Below are 27,220 nucleotides of genomic sequence, written 5' to 3' on the forward strand. Positions count from 1 at the left end.
TCATGACCCCAGATGATCACGAACGTCAAGAAAGGAGGTTAAACTCACTCTTTTTGCGAAGTATAACTTCCTTGTTCCCACTCACCTCTACCTGTAAAACTCATTTTGTACAGCTCTTCAGAGCTTCTTTCTATCTGCTAGATTGGATGCCGCCTGACTCAAGTGGATTTTTGCTCAAATAAATTGTTAAAATGTTATAAAAAAAAAAAAGGAGGTTAATGTAGCATGTTCTCTACAAAATCAGGAGAGAATGTCATAGCCATTGGAAGAAATAGCAGTGTAAATTCAAAGGATTTGTTTGGAACTAGATTTATCATTCCAAGATTTATCTGTCTTCAAAAAAAAAGCAATGATTTTTTTTCTATCAAAAGAAATAGCACAGGGGGCTTCCCTGGTGGCGCAGTGGTTAAGAATCTGCCTGCCAATGCAGGGGACATGGGTTTGAGCCCTGGTCTGGGAAGATCCCACATGCCGCGGAGCAACTAAGCCCGTGAGCCACAACTACTGAGCCTGAGCGTCTGGAGCCTGTGCTCCACAACAGGAGAGGCCGTGACAGTGAGAGGCCCACGCACTGCGATGAAGAGTGGCCCCCACTCGCCACAACTGGAGAAAGCCCTTGCACAGAAGCAAAGACCCAACACAGCCAAAAAAAATAAAAAATAAAAAAAATAAAAAAAAGAAATAGCACAATTTATCAATAATGATACATGCCACTTTTGTGCACTAAAAAAAGCTACATTTAAAATGTTGTCACCTCTGTCTGGTCTTAAAATTACATAAACTGCCAAGTGTTAAAACTGTTTTTCCTACCCTTAGACTTGTTGAACAATTTTAGAGCTTTTTTAGTAATAGACAAACTCCTTATTAAAATATTTTTGTTCTAGAGTTTAAGCCAGGATCCTATTGCAAAGCAGATGGTATTCATGAGCTGATTTTTACAAGAATGTGTTTTGCTTCACTGATTGCTGTTTTGATAGCTATTTTTAAGATTTTTAGAACCCTTTAATGTCTATTTCTGAGAGTAATTTCCATAACCTAAATTGAGAAATTTTATTTCTGTCAATTTTATTTCTGTCAGAATATACAGATTTAAGAAATAATGACCATGATAACCAAGTGTGATTTGAAGAATAATATTTTTTAGGGATTGTTTTTCATTACTGTCTTTGGAAAGCAACATAAGAAACCAGTCTATTAAAACTGACTTTGACGAAATAAGCTGTTTTATAATGGTAGTATTTACATATATGAGAGAAAAAGTATTCATATATTAAAGACTGGCTTTCTAAATAGCTGAGGCCTCATTTTTTTCTATAGCTTTTACACCCTCTTCATTGCTAGTACACTTATCATATTTCTTCTTTATGATTAAAATCTTGGATATTATTATATATTATTATACTATTATATTATAAAATAGGAAATAGTATGTTAAAGTGTTTTTCAAAATAAATGGCAGTAAAATAATAATTTATGGTCATTATTATTAGGGTCTGATAAAAATCAGATTGAATGTATACATGTAGACAAATGTCAGTGAAAACCAGAAAATTTTTAAATTGATCTCATCAATCTAGTGTTCAGTAGGTAACCTTTGCTATTTCATTGTAATCAGTATCTAAGGATTAATTTCAAAGCAAACCTTTTCAGACTGAAGGGGAAAAAAATCAGATTATTTGTGTTATTTTTTCTCAACGTCAACATTTCAAACTATGCCAATAAACATAATTATAAGAAACAGATGTATGTTCCTAATGTTCAGTGAAAGACCTTTGCTGAAAATGTAACCCTAAATATTAGGAAATACTAGTTTAACACGGGGGAGTTCTGAATTAATAGAGCATTGATTATTACTGACCCAGTTTAAAAACACTGAGCATCATTTAACAGTTATTAGCTTCCTAAGTATTTTATCATAATATTCTTAATTTAGTACACTACCTGTTTCGAACAGTTGTGCAGTTTAAAACTGACTCTACATAAAGCTACCTACATATTCTCGAAAATACATCTCGTCCCAACAAACAGACATGCACTTTTGTATATTTGTTTATGTTTTGTTTTTTTTTGGTTTTTTTTTGCGATACGCGGGCCTCTCACTGTTGTGGCCTCCCCCGTTGCGGAGCGCAGGCTCAGCGGACCTGGCTCACGGGCCCAGCCGCTCTGCGGCATGTGGGATCTTCCCGGACCAGGGCACGAACCCGTGTCCCCTGCATCGGCAGGCGAACTCCCAACCACTGCGCCACCAGGGAAGCCCTGTTCATGTTTTTTTAAATTACTACTTATGTAGGATTCTATAATCTGCCACATGTGCTATTACTGAAATAAAATAACAAGCAACTAAAATGATTGTGATATAAAAATTTGGAAAAGTTTTGAGGTATATTGTACATAGTGGCATCAAAATGTATTCCACTAGTTGCTTTACTTTTTCTTATCACTATGTTCAACATAAAAATACATGTTTGTAATAGACATATATGCCTATACATATACATCTATACATAAGCTAGTTAATACTTTTATAGCCTTATATAACTAATAAAATAGTTTCAAATTCAGTTGCTTGGTAAAGATCCAAACCATTTCTTTTCTGTAGGTTTTATATTTATTTTATTACATATTTTAAAGATGAGAAATCTGAAGTCCAGGTCAGTGTTCTTTGCACCTCCATACCCACCCAACATTAATTCCATTTGTAGCAAATGAATTTCTTCTATTTAACAGGATTTTCTTTTTGGTCCTCTTCTGTATCTTGACTTATGTGTAGAGTTTGAATTAGGAAAGCACCAGAACAAGTATAGTGAGGTAAATTGAGCCTGAAATGAACTGGCTAAATAAACTGAGGTAACTTAGTCTAAAGCTTTAAACAACAAAGGGAATTTTTATCTATTTTTTTTCTCCTTAAGGACAGTTTGCTAGAGATTCAAATTAAAACAGTAGAGAAAAGCGATGGTTGAGCACAATATAAGAAATCTTTAAGCTAAATTATAGAACTGCTATCTCTATTTATTTTCGTTGAAAAAATTTTATAAGATGACAAATAAAAGCTTAACTTTGTGAAGAACAGTAAATAACCCCTATGAGGGAGTAAACAGTAACATTAGAAGAGTTGAAGCTAAAAGTGATTATACTCATCCTCTCTCCTCCTCCTTCCTCAACTGAATGAAAAAGATATATATGAAAATTGTTTGGGCTCACGGATAAACCATTTTAACTACATAAGTAAATCACTCTTAATAAGTTGGACCACATTTTAATTTTTGACCTGTTGAGTAGTATATTTTAACATGACAGGGACAAGACAAGTCTCCAGTGTTTTTTCTGATAAAACTCAGCCCTAATCACAGAGCTCAGTCTCCGGGCATAGAGGCTACTTTTATGGGTTAGTCATTTACTTTTTAGAAGGTCGAGCTGAAATCACTGTTTAAAGTACTAATAAGCGCTAGTTGTAGAGAGTTTCAGGATACTTCACGAAAGACCCAACATCATGACATTTCTCCTTTTGACATTAATAAATGTGCATGAATTTCTTCAGTGTGTCATAGGTATTAAAATGATAGTAATGTTTCTAATAAAACAACGTTATTTTGTTTAGAATAAGCTTCTCTGTGGCGCTTTCAACCAGTTCTTCCATTTATGGCATGAGCTGATGCCTGTAAGTGCTCACTCAAATGCACTGCAGTCAATAAGCTCAGGTTTCATTAATCATCCATTTAGAAAATCATCTAATCACCCATCAAAGTATACCTCTGTTCTCATGTAACTGAATTTATAGAATTAAGGATTGAAAAGTTAACCTCTTAAAATAACACTTAGAAAAAATATTGTTGAATTTACATAAGTCCATGCATGAGCTTTATCATCTTAGAAGACCAAAAAAAAAATATTTCTTGCCACTTAATTTAATTGCCATCCTTTACCAGTTCTTAATAGCACTGTCTTCTAAAGAACCAGATGGTTCTCCAGTTCATATGGAAGAAGGACCATGGTCCTTGCCAAGGAAATTTTGTTGTTTAATTTAACTTGGGGGAAGCTATTCATGTGATTTAGGTTTATGAAAAATAACTATTTTTATTTACTGCACTCATGTAGGTCAAAGCAGCTTGGAAGTATTTTAATGTCATGTTCCAAGGTTTTATAGGCCAGAGGATAATAAATCAATGAGAAAGGAACAAAAAACAATAATAGAGATTCCTGTGATTTTGTGGTTAGGCATTTCAAGAGTCTAAACATAAATTATCTTTATTATCTCAAGATAATTTAGTAAAGAGTGTGCCACTATTAAAAGGTCATGATGTTTCTCATGGCTTTAGGTAAGTAGTTATTGAATCATCCCTTAAATTGCTAATGATCTGAAGTGCTGGAAAACATATCACATAGTAATCAATCATCATTCTAATACTCCATGTACAAAACTGTAGCATAATTAGAGATTTACATTTTACAGCATTTGAAATACAGTTATTTTTGTTCTGAATACAGTTATTTTTTTTCTGATGAGAGATTGTCAATGAGGAATGCAAATGAGGAGATATTTTTTGGAAGCGTTGGAATCACTACAATCCCTCTTTGTGGATCAATAATTTGTTCTCAAAATGAAGTAAGTCACAGGCAGGCGATACTATAATATTCAGCATGCTGGGAAAAAAAGCAGGTGGAAGAGATGTATCTTACTTTTTAAATATACATTTATGTTTTAGGGTAAGTTTTCAAGTTAATTCTTGGAAATTTTTATTAACTTTAATTTTCCATTCAGATTGCTCGTATAAACCATTAACACATTTTCTGGTAAAGGGATGTAGTCGTTATCTTGTGGTAGCATGTTAGAACTGTAAATGGATTTGCCCTTGAAGAAGGAGTCAACGTTAGATAGTTCTTCATAGCATTCCGTCTCCTAGTCCAGCAGCACTATGTAAAAATTAAATCGTATAGAAATGAGAAAATAGGAGGTATCTGTGTTTATTTTCCAGTGATCTGATCTGATTTTAATTCTTACGCTATCATGTTTTCATAGCCTTTAGGTTAGTCAGTGCTTTTAAATTACTTCTTTGTTTCTCTTTATACTCACTGGTTATCAAACCTTGTTTCTGCTTAGCTAAGAGCATATAGGCAAAATACGTTTTGCTGCCCCAATAAATTTTTGAAGTAATAACTACAAAAAGAGTGATTTTAAACATAGTAATAACTGGATGTTAGGAGATTAAAAGGAAAAGGAAAAGGAGGTCATCAGTACCTTTAAGCATTTTCTTTTCTCTTAGGAAAATGATCAAGAAAACGTAATTTTGAATGAAGCCACACACCAGTGAAGAAATATATCTGTAGTCTTGCACAGAAATGTGTTTTTCTAATGAAAATGTAAAATCTAGAAATAACAAAGATGGATGGATGGGAGGGATAGAAGGTAGAAGGGAGGAGGGAGAAATACATACACATACATATGTATAAAAAATGATCACCTTAAAAACTTCTAAGAGGGCTTTCTAAAATACCTTATACAGATTTTAGGAGAAAAGAAAGTAATCTGTTTGGGACATTCCAGAAAATAGAAGGCAATATGTGTTGCACAGACTGACATCTCTGATGCGTCTGTCCAGTGAGGTGGAAACTAGTTTTCTGCTTGGCTGCCAGCCCAAGAGCAGTGACTTTCAGCAAGCAAACAAGACAAACTGGGGCAAGAGGCACATCAAGGAAAAGCTTAAAGATGCCTGATTAAGTATTGAGTGCCGCTTTCACAATATTAATTGGAGAACATTTTTGCCTCTGCTACTAGACTTTGAAAAATAACTTGTGTGTAACTTTTAAATATGTTCTCTTACTTTGTTTTTATTTTCTGACTAATAACGTCTTGTGTTTCAGTTTCTCACTTTTTTCTAGCTACTAGAATATTACAATAATTAAAGAACTACTTAAAAAAAAACAATTTCAAGTACATTCACAAATGGTAAATTCTCTCCCATAGCTGTAGAGACTCAAGACTGTTTATTGATAAAGGTCTTTATATTTTTTCAGTGATTCGGTGATATTTTCATAACAATGATGATACTGCTTGTTTTGAGTTTGATTCATGGAAATAGTTACGAAATTATTCCACAGTACTCTAGTTGAAGAAATTTGATGGCTTTATTTTGTGTGTGCCAGGCACTGTGCCTTATTGCAATGCCTAGTGGATTCTAGATGTTTTATCAGTTTTTAAAGTATTTTTCCATGAGTGGTATCATTTAGAATTTCATTTTCACAGGTCACTCCTCCGTTGTCTTTCATTTTTCTTGTATATCTTAAAGCAATAGAAATTACTGAGCCCTTGCACTCAACATTTGGAATGTTTTAGCTGTGTGTAGGGGTAAGGGTGGGATGGTGGTAAATAACGGGTCTGTTTTGGGAGCACATTATTAATGATACAATGTATAGGATAGAATGCTGAATATTTTTATATTCAACTGCTATTTTGTGTCAAAACTGGAAACTGTAGATGTTGGGGTAGAGAGACCCCTGGAAGGTGAATTAATGCTTTCATTGACATTTCAGAGAGTGAAACTCTGCTTCTAGTCCTTTTTCAAGGAAGGATGTGTAGTCATATTTTCCAGCTTGCAGCCTTGTGTTTATCTTACAGCTTCATCTTCATCCTCCATCCTAACTTTACAAAGTTAAAGGAGTATGCTAACCAGTGTTCATATAGTTTATTTGTTTGTTTGTTTGCGGTACGCGGGCGTCTCACTGCTGTGGCCTCTCCCGTTGCGGAGCACAGGCTCCAGACGCGCAGGCTCAGCGCCCATGGCTCACGGGCCCAGCCGCTCCGCGGCATGTGGGATCTTCCCGGTCCGGGGCACGAACCCTTGTCCCCTGCATTGACAGGCGGACTCTCAACCACTGCGCCACCAGGGAAGCCCTCGTGCGCATTTTTAACCTCCTTTGGTAGGGAGAATTCTTACTTTCAAAGTAAGACTTTTCAAATGTCTTCATATTATGCAATGCCATTACACTTTCAAAGTAATACACTTAAACGCTCTTTCTCAAACAATTTCACAACCACAATCATGTAGTACACATGAACATCTTAAATTTGAAAACTCTTAATGCATATACCAAATCTTCCAAATGCTAGTCTAGGAAAAGAAACAATCATTAATTTCAGCCTCCTATTGACCTCCATTATATTCAGAGAACTGAGAAGATTATTGTGAAAAAACTTTTTAAAAACAGAAGACATATATTTGTTAGTATTTTGGAAAATTATTAAGTAGTAAGATTTTAATTTTATTACTATTTTATTATGGTCAGTTGATATTAAGCATAATAACATGTGCATTCATTTATTAAAAAACAGTTTTTAAAAATATTTGGAATATGAATTTACCAAATTCCACAGTTTTCTGTGGAAATAAGGGGATTTTATAAGGAAATAATACTTAATGGATGCCTACAATGAGTACTAAGTATTTTACACAGAGTTCTCATTTGCTCTTCATAACAACCCTATGACTTGATTGTGAGTATTAAATACAATGAAAATAATTGAGGGTGAGAGAGAATAAATAACATGCCAAACAGCTGCTTTTGTGGTTCCAATTCCCCTTGAGATTTCTCTGTGAGGATGAATAAGCTATGATTTCAAAATCACTCTGCCATATTTTACAAACTCACAACATTTATTCATTGTGAATTTGCATTCAGATATTTAAAATTTCAGAAATACACATAAACCTCAATTGACCTTTAGGATATTGCTTCTGATTATTTCTATTAAACAATTAGGTCGATAAATGGAGCAGAAAAATAACAGAAAAGAGATTAAAAAAACACCAAGGTAACAAATTTGGGAGTAGTAAAAAGGCAATAAAAGTTCACGGTCTTGGGCCTCCCTGGTGGCGCAGTGGTTGAGAGTCCGCCTGCCGATGCAGGGGACACGGGTTCGTGCCCCGGTCCGCGAAGATCCCACATGCCGCGGAGCAGCTGGGCCCGTGAGCCATGGTCGCTGAGCCTGCGCGTCCAGAGCCTGTGCTCCACAGTGGGAGAGGCCACAACAGTGAGAGGCCCGCGTACTGAAAAAAAAAAAAAAAACAGAGTCTTGGACAAATATGATATAATTAATTAGACATAATTCCCATATACTTTTTGTTATTTTGGGGTCCTCGATTTTTAGTGATTGGGAAAAAGGGGAGAATTAAGGTCTTTGTATTATTAGTAAGAAGAAAAAAGTAAAGAATATGCAACTAGAAGGCAGAAGGCCTGAGATCTAGTTGTGAATATGCTGCTACATGGTTGGGTAACTGAGTATATCAGCTTATTTTAATTATAGTCAAAATGATCTCTCATGTCTTCTGATATTCTAAAATTGTATGATTCTCAAGACCAGTGATTCTTAGAATGCAAGTTTATGACAAATTAACCAAATAAAATTGAAAATATCTGACAGCTCACTGATAAACTTTATCTGATTTTTTTAAAGATTTTAATGAGTTTTTGAATTGTTTGTAGTCACTTCCTTTTGCTTCATGTAGAAGTTACTAAAGCATTTAGAAGAAGCTGAAATTACTAAAGTATAGTAGCATTGAAAGAAAATAGAAAACTCAAATAGTCAGAAAAATATTGAAAGATTAAATAGGAAATTGGTTCAGATAACTCTTGGGGAAAAAGAGACAGTAGCAAATGAGAGGATTTCATTTCAAAACATTTCATGATTGGAATAGGAATTACAGTCACTTCAGGGGGTGAAAGTAGGAATGGGAAGATAGAAGCAAACAATTGAACAGCACAATGAGCATCTTCAACAAATATAACTTAACCTTTAGATAGTTAACACGAATGCTCTGGGCATACCTTCAGTAAGTAATACTATGTATATTCAATAGGATGGAAAATGAGTTTTTAAGAGTTCTCCTGAGAGTCTAACTAAAATATAATCCTGCCTAGCAGTGTACTCTGTGCTTGATTTCAGAACTCACTTCTAATGTTACAAAGTTGTAATAATAATCAATTTACCAAGAAGAGGAAACTTATTTTTCAGTTAACTGCATTTGTGACTAATACTTGAAATTATGTGTAGAATTTTAATTTTATTATGCACTCATAGCTAAAACATATATGAACTCACTTTTATTTAAATGTAAATTATGTTTTTTTTGACGTTTTACTTTTTTTCGTTGATGATAAAGTATTTTGTTAAGTATTTTGTTTACTTAATTACAGACAAAAGGTTCTCAAACCACGACGCCCTCTGGCACTCAGAAGAAAGTGAAGAGAACTCTGCCAAACCCACCTCCCGAGGAGACCTCCACAGGAACTCAGTCAACATACAGCACTGTGGGCACAGTTTCCAGGAGAAGGATCTGCAGAACCAACACGATGGCACGAGCCAAGATTCTCCAGGATATAGACAGAGAGCTCGATCTTGTGGAGAGGGAATCTGCAAAGCTTAGAAAGAAACAAGCAGAACTTGATGAGGAAGAGAAGGAGATTGATGCCAAGTTACGGTACCTGGAAATGGGGATTAACAGGAGGAAAGAGGCATTGTTAAAGGAGAGGGAAAAGAGAGAAAGAGCCTACCTCCAGGGAGTAGCTGAGGATCGTGATTACATGTCCGACAGTGAGGTCAGCAGCACCAGACCCGCCCGAATCGAGAGTCAGCATGGCATAGAGCGACCGAGGACTGCTCCCCAAACCGAGTTCAGCCAGTTTATACCACCACAAACCCAAACAGAATCTCAGCTAGTCCCTCCTACAAGTCCTTATACCCAATACCAATACACTTCCCCTGCTCTTCCTACCCAAGCACCCACCCCATACACCCAACAATCCCACTTCCAGCAACAGACTCTGTACCATCAGGAAGTTTCACCTTATCAGACTCAGCCAGCCTTCCAAGCTGTGGCAACAATGTCCTTCACACCTCAAGCTCAACCTACACCAACACCACAACCTGCTTATCAGTTACCATCACAGATGATGGTAATACAACAAAAGCCCCGGCAAACTGCGCTATATTTGGAGCCCAAGATAACTTCAAACTATGAGGTGATTCGCAACCAACCCCTGATGATAGCACCTGTTTCTACTGATAATACATATGCTGTTTCCCACCTTGGTAGTAAGTACAACAGCTTAGACTTGAGAATAGGATTGGAGGAAAGAAGTAGCATGGCAAGCAGCCCAATATCAAGCATATCTGCAGATTCTTTCTATGCAGATATTGACCATCATACTCCACGAAATTATGTCTTAATTGATGACATTGGAGAGATTACAAAAGGAACAGCCGCTTTAAGCACTGCATTTAGCCTTCATGAAAAAGATCTGTCAAAAACAGACCGTCTCCTTCGAACCACTGAGACACGTAGGTCTCAAGAAGTGACAGATTTCCTAGCACCTCTGCAGACTTCTTCCAGATTGCATAGTTATGTGAAAGCAGAGGAAGACCCGATGGAGGATCCTTATGAGTTAAAGCTTCTGAAACATCAGATTAAACAAGAATTCCGTAGAGGGGCAGAGAGCTTAGATCACCTCGCTGGTCTTTCCCATTATTACCATGCCGATACTAGCTATAGACATTTTCCAAAATCTGAAAAGTATAGCATTAGTAGACTCACACTTGAAAAACAAGCAGCAAAACAACTACCAGCAGCCATACTTTATCAGAAGCAGTCAAAGCATAAGAAATCACTAATTGACCCTAAAATGTCCAAATTTTCACCTATTCAAGAAAGTAGAGACCTTGAACCTGATTATTCGAGCTATATGACTTCTAGCAGTTCATCTATTGGTGGCATTTCTTCCAGGGCAAGGCTTCTTCAAGATGATATCACTTTTGGCCTCAGAAAAAACATTACAGACCAACACAAATTTTTGGGATCATCTCTTGGCACAGGGCTGGGCACATTAGGAAATACCATACGGTCAGCTCTGCAGGATGAAGCAGATAAGCCATACAGCAGTGGCAGCAGGTCCAGACCTTCTTCCAGACCTTCCTCTGTCTATGGGCTTGATTTATCAATTAAAAGAGATTCTTCCAGCTCTTCTCTAAGACTGAAAGCTCAAGAGGCGGAAGCTCTAGATGTTTCCTTTAGTCATGCATCACCCTCTGGCAGAACTAAGCCTACCAGTTTGCCGATTAGCCAGAGTAGAGGAAGAATACCAATTGTGGCCCAGAATTCTGAAGAGGAAAGTCCACTCAGTCCTGTTGGCCAGCCAATGGGAATGGCCAGGGCTGCAGCTGGACCCCTGCCACCAATATCTGCAGACACCAGGGATCAGTTTGGATCAAGTCACTCATTGCCTGAAGTTCAACAACACATGAGAGAAGAATCACGGACTCGAGGCTACGATCGTGACATAGCTTTCATCATGGATGACTTCCAACATGCCATGTCAGACAGTGAAGGTAAATTGGGCCTCAAACTACCTTGTTACTCTCAAAACTCAAACTCTTGTGTTTCTGCATGTTTAATTTTCCTACTCCAAGGACGTATTCTACTTTTCTTGGTGCGTCTTTTGCATGTTTACTTCTATTTTATTTCTTGTAAATGGAAATTTTATCTTGTGTATAGATTTCGTAGCATGCTCTTCTTTATTTCTTTTTAGTTTATTCTTTTACTGTTGTTTCTTGGTTGTTTGCTTGATTTGTTTGGTGTCCACTTTTCCAAAACCATTACCAAATAATTGTGTCAATAAAATATGGTCATCCTTTAAATCTATAGTTGGAAATATTTTCATTGTATGTTTCTTTTATTTTTTTAAAAGGCATTTTTAAAGTTATTAGTTTCTTTCAGTTTGTGAAATGATTACGGTTTTGAGCCATTAAGTACTATTCTGCTAGACTCTGTAATAGAAAATTATGTCATTTTGTGAGATCAGTGTTCGTTAATTCAGAGAATGTTCTCTTTTTGAGAACTTTCAAATAAGTCCTTAATGTTAACATAATGTAGAGTTTTATAATTCTACTTAAATAAAAGGTTTGTATTTTAATCTCTCTCATTATGAATGTCTTAATTGACAAGTTTGTACATTTTGCATTACATACTAGAAACCTTAGTACTAAGTATGGTTTTGACAATAAATAACAGTATTATCCACATGCTTGTCAATATGTATGAAGCATTGTTTAGATTTTAAAATTGGAAATTTGTACACTGCTTTTGTGAATTTAGCTATTTGAGCTGAAGCCTTCCTTGTGTGTTCAGTTAGCCTTTTCCATGACTTTGCTTTTTGCATTATTCCATTTTTTTTGGACCTTTACTGGTTTTTCATATTGAACAAGAGATTTATGGCAAGTACATAACTAAAAACTGGTTCATGGTAATTTTCTTTGTTTAATCATATAGAACCATAAGGATTTTAGAAAATGACCTAGACCAAGTCTAAATTTGAAGACAGGGTTGGACAGGTACAGAGATGTGAAGTCTTGCCCATGCCAAGAGGACTCATGACACTTGGTTCTTTTTTTTTCCCCCCTCTGTGGTATACATTTGAATGTAGGTGTGGTTTGAGTCCTAAAAATAAAATATTTCTCATCAAATAAAAATGTATTACTTCATGGCTTTAGAGAGTGCAAAACACTAAGTTAACATGAACATCTCTTATTTTAAATCTAACATCTTCCCTGAGGACTTAGAGGAAAATATGTTTTCATGAAAAGGATTTTCTTTCTTCTGTATCTAAACACCAATATGATTTTAGAAGTTCAAATGTAGGTTTGATCAGGACTGAGGTAATCACTGCATCTGAAGGAGGAGAGACTGCTTTTTCTAGTGAAATTCCAAGAGACTATTCACTTCCTGATTTGTTTTATTCTCTACAGGCTATTGGATTGACCATTTTTTATTGATAACCAGCCAATTAAATAAAACACTCTGTGTGTTTTTTTTTATTTAGCCGATTGTTTGAATCAATCTACATAGTTAAGTAAGTTATATAATGCAGAACCGTTTACTTTTTTTCTTTTTTCACAATGCACATTTTACACACATTATATATGTATATAAATATATATATAAAATGACTGCTACAGAAGAATAAAAAGGCTCTTCAATAATTGTATCTGTAAAATAGCAAAATAAAAACTAACAGGTCAATCACATAACTAAACACCTAAAATCTGTGTGTGCATGATGAACATATACCTGGAGAGAATTTGACAAATTAATTTATTCATCACAGATGTTTTGCCATCATGGTTCCAGACATACAGATGTTTCTAGATATTCCAAAATACGGCAGTCATTTACGTACAACCATGTAAAAATAACCAAATTTTTATTTCTCATTTATATGTTCGGATGATGTGTACTCATAGTCATCAAAGACTATGAAAACTTGATAAAATATTAAGACACATCAAAAAATACTTATCAAATACAGTTTGGTAAGTATTTGGAAATATCATCAGCTTAAAAAAAAGCATGTTAATCTCCAGAAAATTATTTAAACTAATTTGGATGAGACATCATGCAGCATACAAAATTATGAAATATGTAACGATGACACCAGAGAAGTAAACAATTACAATGAAATTTACACAAAGTCAAATTGAGTTAAAATGTATTTTTAAATTAAGCAGACAAGAAATTTAGTCATAAAAATCATGTTGATATAGAATTCTACAAAGAAAAACTATAACAAACTGAATTACATATGTAATATTATGTGTGTGAATTGTAGTGATTATCTTTAAAAGATGTATGTTTTAAAATGTTATCTATTTTCTTTGTGTTTATATCTCATAAGCATATCACTTTTCTTCTGGTGCACAGTGGTCTGCTTTTCTTTTGAAATCTTGGATTCCTTGGGTAATTAAGAAAAAAAGTAGAAAATATTCTTTCCAATTACATAACTCAAGACATTATAAACTCATGAAATATTAGGGATTTTTAAAATAAAAATTAACCACATATATACTATATCTGTGTTTGAATGATACTAAAACAACTTTGAAAACTATAACATTCCAACAGGCTATTTAGTATCATGTAAAGAAAGCAAATTTAACTGATTTCAAATTTTTGCGCTTTCTCTGAACTCAAACTCCAGGTTATAGACAACAGGATGTTTTTCAGATGTATTCTGTATAACTCCAATTAATTTTGAAATATCCCATTTGAGGTATAATCTAGGTAGGCATAATTTATGTTGCTTACTATTTATGACCATCAGCTTGAAGTCTACAACTTAATATTCATTCATGGTTAAGAGAAAAACTAAACTAGAAACAGTCAAGTTGTATTTCTACAACCGCAAATATTTTGTTGAAAACATTCTTTCAAAATATACTCCATGTAAAAAGAGAAAAAAAGCATCGGTATATACAGTCTTTAAAAAAAAATTCCAATGAATATTTCATACAGAATAGAAGTAAGCTGTTCGTATAACTATTGTTACAGTCAATAATGTGAATAATGCTAGACCCCAAAATAGCTTTCTTGCATTTTACATTTAAGAAAAGAAAATATCAGTGGCTTAAAATGATGGGATGTTAATCTCCAGCAAAATTATTTAATTTGGAAAATATTATTATTATTATAAAATTTAGTTTTTAAAGTTCGGATCTACCATGGCAGATCAGACAATTGCAGTTATAAACAATTAGCAATTAAGTCCAACTTGCTGTAAATGATGAAGACAGAATCCAATATAAGAGCAGATTTATATAATCTGGTTTTTCTTCGTTGATCTATAAATTCCTATGCAAAACATGCTAGCCATCCTAACTTGGTTACGTATAGAGTCATTATAAGACATAACACAATCAAAGTATGTCATCAGAATTGGAAATAAATTGACAAAATTTATATATCAGGTTGAGATTCTGCCTTATCTGTATAGACACAACCAAGGAAACATTTTAAAGGATTGTTATTTTAAATGCATTAAGCAAAGTTGTATATTCAAGTGAAATCATGTAGTGCATTATCCAAGATAGTCATTTATTAAAATCAGTATAGACTATTTTTTATGAGAAACATGTAATAAAGATATACAAAAATTAATATAAAATGATGTTTGTTGATAATCTAATAAGTTTTAGAGATTAAATAATGGATTTTCTATTTACTTATCAAGTTTATATTAAATATTTCTTTCATAAATTTAGTCACTTGATGTCAAAACTATGAAAAACCATAATAAATATTGAGTAGATTGTGAGAAAAGATTGTGTAACTGTTAATGAGATTCAAGGGACAAATTAATATTTATTTTAACATGTGCTTATCATAATTAGGATATTTAGCTTTCTTTAGTTGATGACTAATTTTCCTGTGTTTCATTCATTTCCTGAATATTTAATGAATATTATGACATTTGCAAGGCATTGTTTTTAGTATTGAGGGAGAAAAAAAAAACAACAAAAGAAGACATGAGCCTTACCCTCAAGCAGCTTAGAGTCTAATAGGGGAGATCAGATAAGTACATATGCAGCCACAAACCAGGTATGTATCATATTTCCTCAAATCTAAGACTGACTAAATTATGACACATCATCTATCATTCTGTGTTTATTCGGGGAAAGTGCTGTGGTTAATCAGTGGCCTTGACCAAGATCACGGGAGGTGTAGAGGTGAGTAATGCTGTATATGCTGTGGGTTTGCCAGCCCTGCCAGTAAAAAGCTAATGGAAATTGCCTGGGAAAAAGTCTTGGGAGAAAGTAGTAGAAGAGAAGTCAGTGATGTAGACAGAAAGAGAAGTGTAATGAGATAGAGAGGAACACTCAATAGTACGGCATTGTAGAAGCTAGAGTTTCAAGAAGGCATAGGTTGATAGCATCATCAACAGATCTTTCAGGATGAGCACCTGAGAATGGGTACTCCATCTGCCATTAGGAAGCAAGAATGTATTTCCAGAGACTATTAATTAGGGATCCTTTTACAAAGAATAAAATTACATAAAGTCAAATTCTGTATATTAGGTAAACAATGATTTGGGGGCACTAAATAAGAAAAAGACCTTGGAAGTACCAAGAACTGAATGGGGTGAAAATTTTTAAATAACATTTATATACTCAAATATGGTTGTATTTTTTAAACAGTATTTTAAGATGTCAAGTTTTGGCACATTTTAAGTACAAAAAGCAGTCAACCAACTCTTTAATTCCAAAATCTGTGATCCCACAGAAAATAATTATTTGATTTTTAATGAAAAATGCTAATAGATATATTTTTAGTATTAGGCTACCAGGTGATTATGGCACACATGTTCCTAGCAATGATACCTGGGATTCTCCTAAAAATAAATGCTTTTGTTTATTTATGGATGTCATAGAAATGTCAGGTTTTCAAAAAATGCTCACTTGATATCCAAAGCCATAGTGGTACTGGGTTGATATGAGAGTGGGGAAATAACAGAATCTTCTGTATTCAAGGAATATATTTTCCTTGGATTTTGGTGATGGGTAGTGGGGAGAGGTGAGGAGGTGATACTGATGGACTGAGGTTGAATAGAATGACCTTTGAGAAATATTCATTGTACATTTATTTATTTAATCACTGTCTAAATTTCTTCTTTCACCTAATCTAAATTTAAATTTTGTTTTATTTTGCTTTGAAAAGTTTCACAGGTGGCACATCATTTTTTCTAGGTTATTCCATGGTACAAAATTTTTAACATAGTATTGGAAGTGATTTTTCTGATCCTGTTGGGAATTGTGCTTGAAATGCATGAATGATTAATAAGCCTGGAGCATGTTAGTACTTCAGAACATCTGCTGCCCTCTGTCATCTGTATTTGTTAGAGTTGGAATGTTTGATGTTTCCTTGGTCTCCAAAGCCTATCACCTGCGTCGTGAAGAAACAGATTGGTTTGACAAACCCAGGGAATCTCGTTTGGAAAATGGACACGGTCTGGATCGAAAACTGCCAGAAAGGTTGGTCCACTCTAGACCACTCAGTCAACATCAAGAGCAGGTAAGTGCTATATTGAGCAATCTCTTTCAGATTTATTAAAAAAAAAAAAAAAAGATTCATTTCATCCTAAAATGGTCTCAGTTATCCTGCAATGAATGGGACTTTTGTCAATCAAGTTCACAAATGATTTTTCTTTTCAGTATCTTAAAGTACTAAGTAACCTTACTTCATCATCCATGACTGACATCACACCATAACCATGATGCTTCTACCAGGGCAATTTAAGTGATTTTTTTCCTCTAACAGATAATTAAGTTTGTGCAATATACCCAACACTGCCATACACAGAGAATACATGAAGCTCCTAAAGAGCTTACAGAATATTGGGTGAAATAGATTTGGGTAATTTCAATGTTCTCCATAACAGTATGTTCAGGTGTCAAGCAAATAAGACGATGACCAAACCAAGTCAGCTGGGGACAGGGAAGGCGTCAGTTGCGGGTGAAGGGATGATGTTTTAGGGTCTATTATGTGGAAGTGTTTTTTTGTTTTACATTCATTTTTGGATTTTATCTTCAGAACAACTTTCATAAAGTATGTTTTATTAATACCTATTTATAGGTGAAAAACTTAAACTTAGAGGTACTATTCACTATTACATAAATATAATATTATAATTCATGATCTTATTCACTTTAGAACAAATGTGGTGATGTTTGAATTGAATTTTGATAGATCTTAGGAGATTAACAGTTGGATAATCTGAGGGAGATTCCTCTGGTAAACCACGTGGCCTTAAATCCGTTGCCTTAACAGACCAGATTTTTGCAGGCTGTATATTCATTATGATCATTAAAATACCCACAAAGAGATAGTTACTTATATCATGTACATTAACTCCTAAATCATCCCTGTCTGATTAATGACTCACTGATGTAAATGACAACTGTATTTTGAACAACACAGAAGAACCATATGAATTTACTATAATTCAGTGTTTGTCACATTAAGGTGTAAAAGAAAACAAGACTTTTACATGTATAAGTACTGTCTAAAACATATTATCTATGGTCTTAGATTTGATTTTTTTCCTAAGCAGTTTCAGCTTTCATAGACAAATTTCCAGCTGATGAGAATTTTCTTTTCTCAGAAGTTTGTTCTAAATTTTTCAGAATTGTTCTGAATGTTTTCTCAGAATTTTATTTTGTTTTTCTAGATGCTATCATATTTTGTAGAAATCTGTTCTTCTCTGTATATTGTAAGTATTCTAGATCTAGAATAGATCTAGCTCAGAAGTGGGAAAATTAAAGGATTAAAATCATTCTGAACATGTTTAAAAATTTCAATTTACCTCTTATCTATAATTACTAAAACAATCAATTTGTCAACTGAAAATAATTTCTTGAATTTTTTTTATTACAGGAATCTCTCTGTAATGACTTACTTGTTATATCTTACCCATCTTGTTTGTTTCTCTGAAGTTTACTATTTCTGACAAACCTAGATCAAGTTAATGAAAACACAAATCCTTTAAAGAAATCCTAATAAGATGAACTATAAAAACTGAAGAGCTAAAAGAAATAATAACTTCCATACAATTATTTCCCTAAACTTATGAGGATCCAATCAGAATAGTCTTGTCCAACTAATTTATCCAACTAATATTATACAGGATATATTTTAAAATAATCTGTATCCATCTCCAAAAATATTTTCTAAAATTATTGTATATAGATTAAACATAAATATTCCTAATGACTTTTTTGTTCATAATTTTCTGTTACATCTACAGATTTATGATTTTGGTTCACTGAAGACATAGCACATCATGTTTAAATATATAATTATAGAGCAATTTAATACCAAAATTAGAGTGGCTATATTTGAGAATCATTTAATTAATTTCTCTCTTTGATAACGTAGAAAATGTAAGGATCCTTGTTAGAATTATATACAGGTAAATGTAATAATGTGTATTTTCTTGCTAAAAGATATTTTTTACATTTGTATTTTGTTATCTAACATACAAACAAAAACACTGCAATACTCAAAACTGAAAATATATAGAATTATAAACTAGTTATAAAGTGAACAGCCATATAACCACCACACAAACAAAGAAAGGGAGGATTTTCTGCGCACTGAAACCTCCAAGTGCCCTTTGCAGATTGTAATTTTCAACCTCTCCCAAACAAGTAGCAAATATACTGACTTTTGTGACAATAATTTCTTTTGCTTTATAGATTTCTCTAAATAAAAGCTTTATTGAAGACAACATATGCTTTGATTACATTTATATAAAGTTCAAAATTCATGCTTTTTTGCATTAATATTTATCTTCAAATACTGTCTTCCTCATTAACTCATCAAAACTATATTTTGGTCTAGAAGGAATAGCAAAATAGCATTCTTGTTTTAGTCACTTCTTTGCATATTTAATCACAAAAAGGTAATATTGAACTCTTGGTACCAATAAGTCCAGCTGCTTTTATTTGAAAACTTATGCATAATAAGAATTTATGTTCATAAAATGCTCTGGAGGCAGAAGTAATAAAACCAAATTGACTAATGCAAGCACTAATTTGTCTGCTTTAAAAAATATTTAATGTAAACATACATTAGAGAAATTGAAGAGTATTTCTGAAGTTAGAGTCAAAAATCATATAAACCATAAAAATAAACCAAATCTTCAAAACTATATTTGTTTCTTTTCAAATATATGTATTTATGTTTAACCTCTGCACTGTTCAGTAGAAATTCAACTCTGCTTTGTGAATTGAACAGATCACCTGCCTCCTTTCTCTTTTTTATTTTTTGTTATTTTTTTCAGTCTCTTCATCTATAAATAGGACTAATACCCTTCACAGGGTTGTTACAAAAGTCAACATTTCTCTACTAGTACAAAATGCCTTCACTCTGCACTAATGCCCATGCCTTGTGCAATTCCCATGCAACCGCTATATTGCGGTACATTGAGCTCCTCTGAAAGAGCCACTCTTTCTCTTTCGTCTGGGCTTTTGAATGTCTTGTTTCCTCTTCCTGATCATTCCCCCTCCTCTCTTCTCTTGGCTAACCCTATTCATCACTCAGGTCTCCATGTACATGCCTCATCTTGCAAGGAGCCTTCTCTGACACTACCACCACCACCTCCCCACAAGTGTTCTTCCTTTGTGCTCCAGTAGCACTCCATGCATTGTGTCTTGGTCTACGGGCTTTTAGAGAGCAATTGCTGTCTCCTCCATCCACCATGGTATATGTGCAGTGCCTAACACAGGGTTTGGATCCCCAGAGGGGCACTCTGTCCCCTGCATCTGTCATACAAGGTATTTAGGTGAGGGAAAGCGTGAATGACTGTATAAATAAAAGATATATTAACACAAGAGTTGTTATTTCATAAGTATGAAGGGCCAGTTCATGAACATAATTTCTCTTGAAATATTTGTAGGTAGGGAAGAGGAAGAACCCTTTTTCTGGGCAGCATACAGGTGATAGTTCTGTCAATGTAGAATCATCAAAAGACTATGCTATCAGAAACCTGGCTCTTGGGGAGAGGTATGAGGCACTACTTGACGTCAGTCACGCCCTCTGGCCTTGTTCCTACTCTTAGTTGGCAGAAGCAACACCTGCCGTAAGACTTCATCTGCTAGAGAACTCTCTCAACACTTACCTGCGTTGGTTAGAAAAAAGCCAATATCCAGCTAGTGCAAACATGGGAGATGGATACTTCTGCTTTCCTCACACTCTTGGTCACATTGATCAAAATTGAGGCAGTTTAATGTTTTTAATTGATTAAACGAATTCATGAAGCTGAAATTACAGGAAATTCTGTGAGATGCTCTGAAAGCAATATTCATGGAAATGAAGAAGCTTAACATCCCTTCTACTTAATATCATCATAGATACATATTGAAAGGCAGTAGGGACTAGTTGATAAAACTGATGAAACATTTGGGAAACCTGATTACTCTTCTAGACTATGCAGTAGGGGGACTATCAGATTATATCAGCGTCTCCCTAGACTGGAGAATTAGAGTAAAAGGCAAAATTGTGTTTTCTTAGTTTATTTTTGGCCAAGTGAAATTAGAAGACATTTGAAGTAAAATGAAATAATATCCATAATTTTAGTGAATTATCTACAGTAACAAAGTAAAGTTGAGTTATATCTAATAGTTGTAGGATTTTCAATGCACATGGTTTGATTTTTAGTAAAAAATAAAGATCTTTAAATGCAGATTAGGGGAGGGAGGAAGGAGAGGAGGAAAGGAAGAAGGAAAGTAGAAGAAGGAGAAAAGACGAAGGGAGGGAAAGTAAGGAGGCCAGGAGAGAAAGTAAGAAAGAGAAAGAGACAGAATGGGAGGCAAGAGTATGGAAGAAAAGAGGAAAATGCACACTCTTTTGTTATGAATATATACAAGGTTTTCAGTGGTATACAAAGTTAGCTTCAGTATAAATTATCAAGATTGACTGATTATACTGACCATAATATTTTTACAATCTTACAAACAATACTTTAGCTTTACTTTGCAGAATTCATATAATATTCTTGGACTTGACAGGATTCTGCTGTTGACTGGGGAGTGTTTTATATCTATCAGAGGCCTGACTAAGCTTATTCTTTGCCGAAAAGAATAAAAGCTAAAGGCTATAATTTAAGTTTGTATTTTTTTTAGTACATTTTCCTTTTAAAATCCAGAAGTCTAGCAGTTTTACTGATGGATTTTCAAAGACACATTAATATCACAAGAGTATTACAAGGAATCTTCCTTCACAAAATGTAGATCCCTTTAGTTCTAAATTCTGTTTAATATTTTGGTTTGGTAGTTCCAAAAACTTCTTAAACGTATTCTGAAATTGTTAGTATTGAATGTCTCTTTACTGTTATTTCATTTGTAATTATAGTCAAAAATTCTCCTGAGGTGATAAATACAAGATTCTATCCTAATAAAATCCTATTAATATAGGTATATAAATATTTTACTATTTCTATCTTTCATTATCTCACAAATCTCTTTTGAAAGCCAAATTCCATAAAATATAAAGCATAAGTTTGGATTTGCTAATTTACTTTTGTTTCAGAAATCTCATTTTGCCAGGTGGAAACAGCAATAATGCAGTCTATAGTATTCTCATGTTCAAGTCTCAGTAATGAGAATTGAAATCACAGGCTTGTAACAGGAACTTTGAGTGCTGTTTCTTCTACCCGAAGGAACATCAGAAGTAAATAAGAAGTAACACCTTTGCATACAAAGAAGGCTTCAGAAAATATGAGAATGAGGAAAGATTTGATTTATTTATACAGAATTAGTCTCAGCATCAGGTATACATTGAAACTGCTAGTAGATGTGCTCAGCAGAAGCAAAATTCCACAATGAAATCAAAATAACATAAATATGCATTCCTAGTAGAGTGATAGAGATGCAGAGTATGAGGATCTTCTCTGGCTTTTCTCCCTTAGGATCACTTGATTGCTGAAAATTGACAATGCCTATTTCTAGGCTGTCCAGAACAAAGTCAGCAGATATCAATTTTCCATATACTTCCTCTATCCACTGTCATCACTACTATGCACTACCATAGTAACAGACATCCTTTAGGTGTTACATGTGCTCGTTGATTTTCCAAACACAACAAATCAGTTTGCAAGAGAAACGGGTTGTAAACCTAAAGACTATAATGAACTCAGAAACCAATAACGTCATTGTGTAGTATTAAATGCTTAAAATTGTCATCGTTTGAGGGTCTTCTAATATATTTTCATTGATTGAATCAATGTGCTTTGAAAAATAAGTGAATTCTGTAAATTGCCTTTTAAGTCTCTTTAACATTGCTTTTTCACCTTATCACATGTACGTCTTAGATTATACAGATGAACGGGAAAACTGTGCACTACATCTTTCCTCATGCAAGGATAAAAATAACAAGAGACTCCAAGGATCACACAGTTTCAGGTAAAGGAAATCAAATAATCTAGTTCTTTTCACTTTAATGTCGCACTGAGATATGTATTTGAATTTCAGTTTAGATGACTCATTAAATTTTAGAAAACACCACTTTTTATGTCAAAAGTTGTGTATTGGAAAATTTCAAAAAATAAGCAGGCTGTGCATTTGAATATAAAAGACAATAATGGCATAATCATTAGTATGATACATTACTAAATGGCATATATATTTACATCATTCTATTAATTATCTTCATTTTTTAAAATGTGCATGACATTACAATGCTACGTCATTATTGCACTGTTGAGTAATATGGTCATAGGACCATGAAACATTCTTACACAGAAAGTAGAAAACTAACTTGAATTTTTCTAAAGAATAGATTCCCCTATACCTTATCAATTTGAAGAGTATCAATTTTGTTGATTTTTGTTTGTGTTCTTCTGTAAACCAAACTTATGACAGAAATTTTAACCTTGTTATTTTGAAATACTTTGGACTCCCAGAAAATAACAGTCAGTTCTTTTGCCCACCCTTTACCCAGTTTCACTAATGTTAACATCTATCTAACCACAAAAAATGATCAAAACAAGAAATCAACATTTTTATGATAGTACTGAAATATCTACAAGCCTTATCCAAATTTTGAGTATCCCCGCTAATTTTTTTTTTTCTGATGCAGAATCTAATCCAGATCTCAAGTTGCATTTAGTTTACAAATAAAAAGTGCTCTTATATTTGTGAGATGGAAGTATAAATTTTCTCAAAGTTAATAAATTTTTAAAATATGACAATTACCTGTATTCTCACTCAAGTATTTCCCTATATTCTCACTCTTTGTTTCATAGACACCGTACATCAACAGAAAATATTCATGAATATATATGGATATATGTATAGGTGGTATATCTAACATGGCCTATGTGTTGGAGGGTTTTTTTTTTTAAGGACTGATAGAGAATAAAAAAGAGGTATTTCTTCAGTGTTCTTCCTGTTGTTCCTTGCAGATTTTAGACCTTAGAGAATGTAGATGCGGAACAGGTTTTGCTTTGAGCAATTGTCCTCTCTTTATTTTCATAGAGAATGAATTGATTTAGAGCCTAATATTGTTGTTTTCCTTTTAAGATTGGGTAATTTTTCTTCTGCCAGAGATAGATAATTCAACCTTTCAAGATTTTATTGCATGCAGACTGTATTTTAAGTACTGATGAACATTCCAGGGATGAGACTTAAAATCCAGGGACTATTTTTGTAGAAATAATTACCTGCTACAAACTATTTCAGTTCCCTCTAGCTCATAAAGCAAAACAACATAATACTTTCTAGCAATACCAAAATTATTTTTTTCAGGGAGTACAACAAACATCTTCAAAGCATTTTTACTAAATCATCAGGACTCTATATCAATATGCCTGTTTTCTAGTTGTATTACTATTAATATACTATGTCAAAGTAATTATCCCTTCAACCTTATCATTTTTCTTTTGCAGCTTATTTAAATTTTTCTTTTACTACAATTAGGAATTTTTTTAAAATTTGTTTTCTTTTACTACCATTTAAAAAAATAATCTTATTTTAAAATATAAGAATAACAGAAATAAGAGCTATTGATTTCTTGTTATAAATATTCTAGTCTGAAAACTAAATTCAGTTTCCTCTGTATATAGATTTTGCAAAATGAGAAAAGAGCATTATAGGTTTGAACGGTAAATTTACTAGAGTATTATATTATTTCTCTTCAAGCTCCTTTTTATTTTGATATTTGCCTAAAGTAATAATAAAAATATTTTCCTTGTTGTACTTACCCTGCGTTACTACTGAATATATTTTCCATGTATCCTGTAGCACCATCTCATTCTAAAGTAAACGTTTTGACGCAATTTGTATTGTCTTCAGATAAGTCTTTAAGTACCTGAAAGGGATTTAAATGCATGTATATGCGAGACTAGAACCAGAAACGGCAATTTTTAGCAAACAGCCTCCAGCAATTTGAGGTTAGTAGGCAAACCCTGGCATAGAGCATTTACACTCCTGGCTAATCTCTATTATTTGCTGGTCTACCAAAAGCTTAGTGTGAGTGACAAAATGTTTGGTGACAGTAAAGTTATTCGTAGCTATCAGTGTCATTTTTATGTTAATGTTTTCATTAAAAATGGAATATATCTTTTAGAGATGCATACTAAAATATTTACAGATGAAACAATGTCTTGTGTGGAATTTGCTTCACAATTAGCTGTGTAGAGAGTGGTAAAGAAATAGATGGGACAAAACTGACCATGATTTGATTAATTGTTGGAGTTGGAAGATCACCCACACTGGGTTTTATTATAGTCTTGTCACTACTTTTTTATATGCATGAAATTTTTCATAATAAAAAATAATTAAATTCCTGTTTGTCTCTCACATTTAGAGAAAAACAGCAGTGTCCAATAGCTTCATCAATAGTGAAAAAGCTATCTAAGCTAATAATTTAACTCCCTTTGTCAAAAAGATAACGATATAATCAAGGAAGGAGAGAAGAATAAAATGTAGTATTTCTGCTCTCCTAAACAGAGGGGCAAATTGTCGTTAGTAAATTTTCATTTTAGTTATATAAACCCATCGAAAGTAGAAATAAAATATATCTTTTTTAGTATTTTAATAGACCATTCTAAATGGGTCTAGTATTAAAATATTTTATAAGAATTATATGAAACCAGCATACATCACAGAAAAGGAAAAAATATATTTGTATTTATTGGAAGCAAAAGTAATTTCAAAATAGCAGACAGGATTAGAAAGTTTGTTGGGTTTTTTTTCTTAATTATTTCTACTATGTGGACCTGGGAACCCTCATGGTTACCCAAGATTCTTTCAGGGGGTTTTCAAGGTCAAAATTATTTTCATAGTAATGCTAAGGTAGCATTTGCCTTTTGCACTCTTATTTTCCTGTGAATATACAGTAGAGTTTCTCAGAGATTAATTGATGTGTGACATCACAACAGACTGTATATAACAGATAAGAGAATTCAGCTGTCTTCTATTTAACTTAATATCAAGCAGATTTGTAATAATATAAAACAATGCCACCTTTCTCATAAATATTTTGTTTTTAAAATACATTTTTATTAAAAATGTGATTTATTTTAACATAGAATGAGTTTTTAATGCTTTAAATTCATTAATAAGTACTGCAAATTCTCAGTTTTAGTTTATAATACAGAAAATACACATAATTATAACCCATATAAACAAAAGCTTTTTGAGGTCTCTAATAATATTAAAAAATATAAATGGCTCCTTGGAACCAAAATGTTTGAGAAATACTTCTCTAAGGATCTTTATAGAGAAAGTTTAAAAACTTCTAAATAAGCTTTTATTTCTTCCTATAAAAAACTTACACAAATAAAGTATATTTTATAACTGCTTTTAAACTTACATTGAATTCATTTAAAAATTTTTATTAATAGTTACTGAGAGAACACCCATGGTGTGATTTACATTGTGTTGGTTGCTGTATTACTAGAATGAATCCAACAAAGACCTTGATCTACAAATTACTCATACTTTAGTAGGAGAATCTGAAATGTGAGTAATTATTACAGTAAAATTTTAGGAACAACTGAGACAAAGCCGGGAATTTATAAAACTTTATTTTTCATAGACATATGTATATATGTATAAGTGTGTACACACATATACATATGTACCATTATTTATAGTATTTTTATGATGTATGCAGAGAAAAATACATGCATACAATTTTCTAATAAGCGGCCCATAATTTTAAGGAAATAGACACTTTAACTTTTTACCGTAAACTTCAAAGATACTCTTATAGGTGTTGATCAACAACTGTACAGTGGTTTTGAAAACCTTTATTCAAACAAGTAAAAGGCAGCAAAATGGAGAAAACAGGTCATGAGTTTTAGAATTAGAAAGACCTGAGTTGGAGTGCAGCTCTATCCTTACTTAAATTTTGAGAATAAGTTTGCTCAACCATAAAATAAGACCAGCTCTCTCTATCTCACATAATTGCAAGTGCACCTAGCCCAAAATGTTATACTTACTATTCACTCAACAAATGTTATTTCCCCTTCTCTTAGACAGAAATTATCAGAAAAAAAGATAAAATGTAATGCTCAAGAAATTAGTCCCTTTTTTATTTAGAACTCGTCTTATGGCTCCAGAAACACAGCTGTTTGAAACAAGTCAAAGAAATTCTTCTGATTTTAAAAAAGATATTTGTTTATGTATAGTTCTGCAATAGACTGGCTCCATCTGCAAGGCTAGAAAGACTAATTAGGAAGTGCAATAGTGAAGAACATTAAAAATGTTTGGGTTCAAAAGACAGCAGTGTCTTCTGTGGAAATAGCGGCTCATTTTCTATTCCTCTTTAGTCCACCATCTTCATGAGCTTCTAGAAACAGATAAATATAACAGATCTCATTGGATCTGAGTTGGTAGGAA

At 33.4% G+C, this 27,220-nt stretch overlaps 1 protein-coding gene across 1 annotated transcript in view; it reads left to right on the forward strand.

The window, feature by feature from the left end:
• LOC101277958 (protein piccolo) overlaps positions 1–27,220 on the forward strand; it is a 232,628-nt gene that overhangs the window by 75,747 nt on the left and 129,661 nt on the right. Inside the window, exons 6-8 of the mRNA XM_049714695.1 lie at positions 9,190–11,377; positions 16,753–16,889; positions 22,687–22,777. Of these exons, the coding sequence (XP_049570652.1) occupies positions 9,190–11,377; positions 16,753–16,889; positions 22,687–22,777 (2,416 nt within the window). The remainder of the gene's footprint in view (positions 1–9,189; positions 11,378–16,752; positions 16,890–22,686; positions 22,778–27,220) is intronic.

This window comes from Orcinus orca, chromosome 9 (assembly GCF_937001465.1).
Source record: "Orcinus orca chromosome 9, mOrcOrc1.1, whole genome shotgun sequence".
Classification (NCBI taxonomy): Eukaryota; Metazoa; Chordata; class Mammalia; order Artiodactyla; family Delphinidae; genus Orcinus; species Orcinus orca.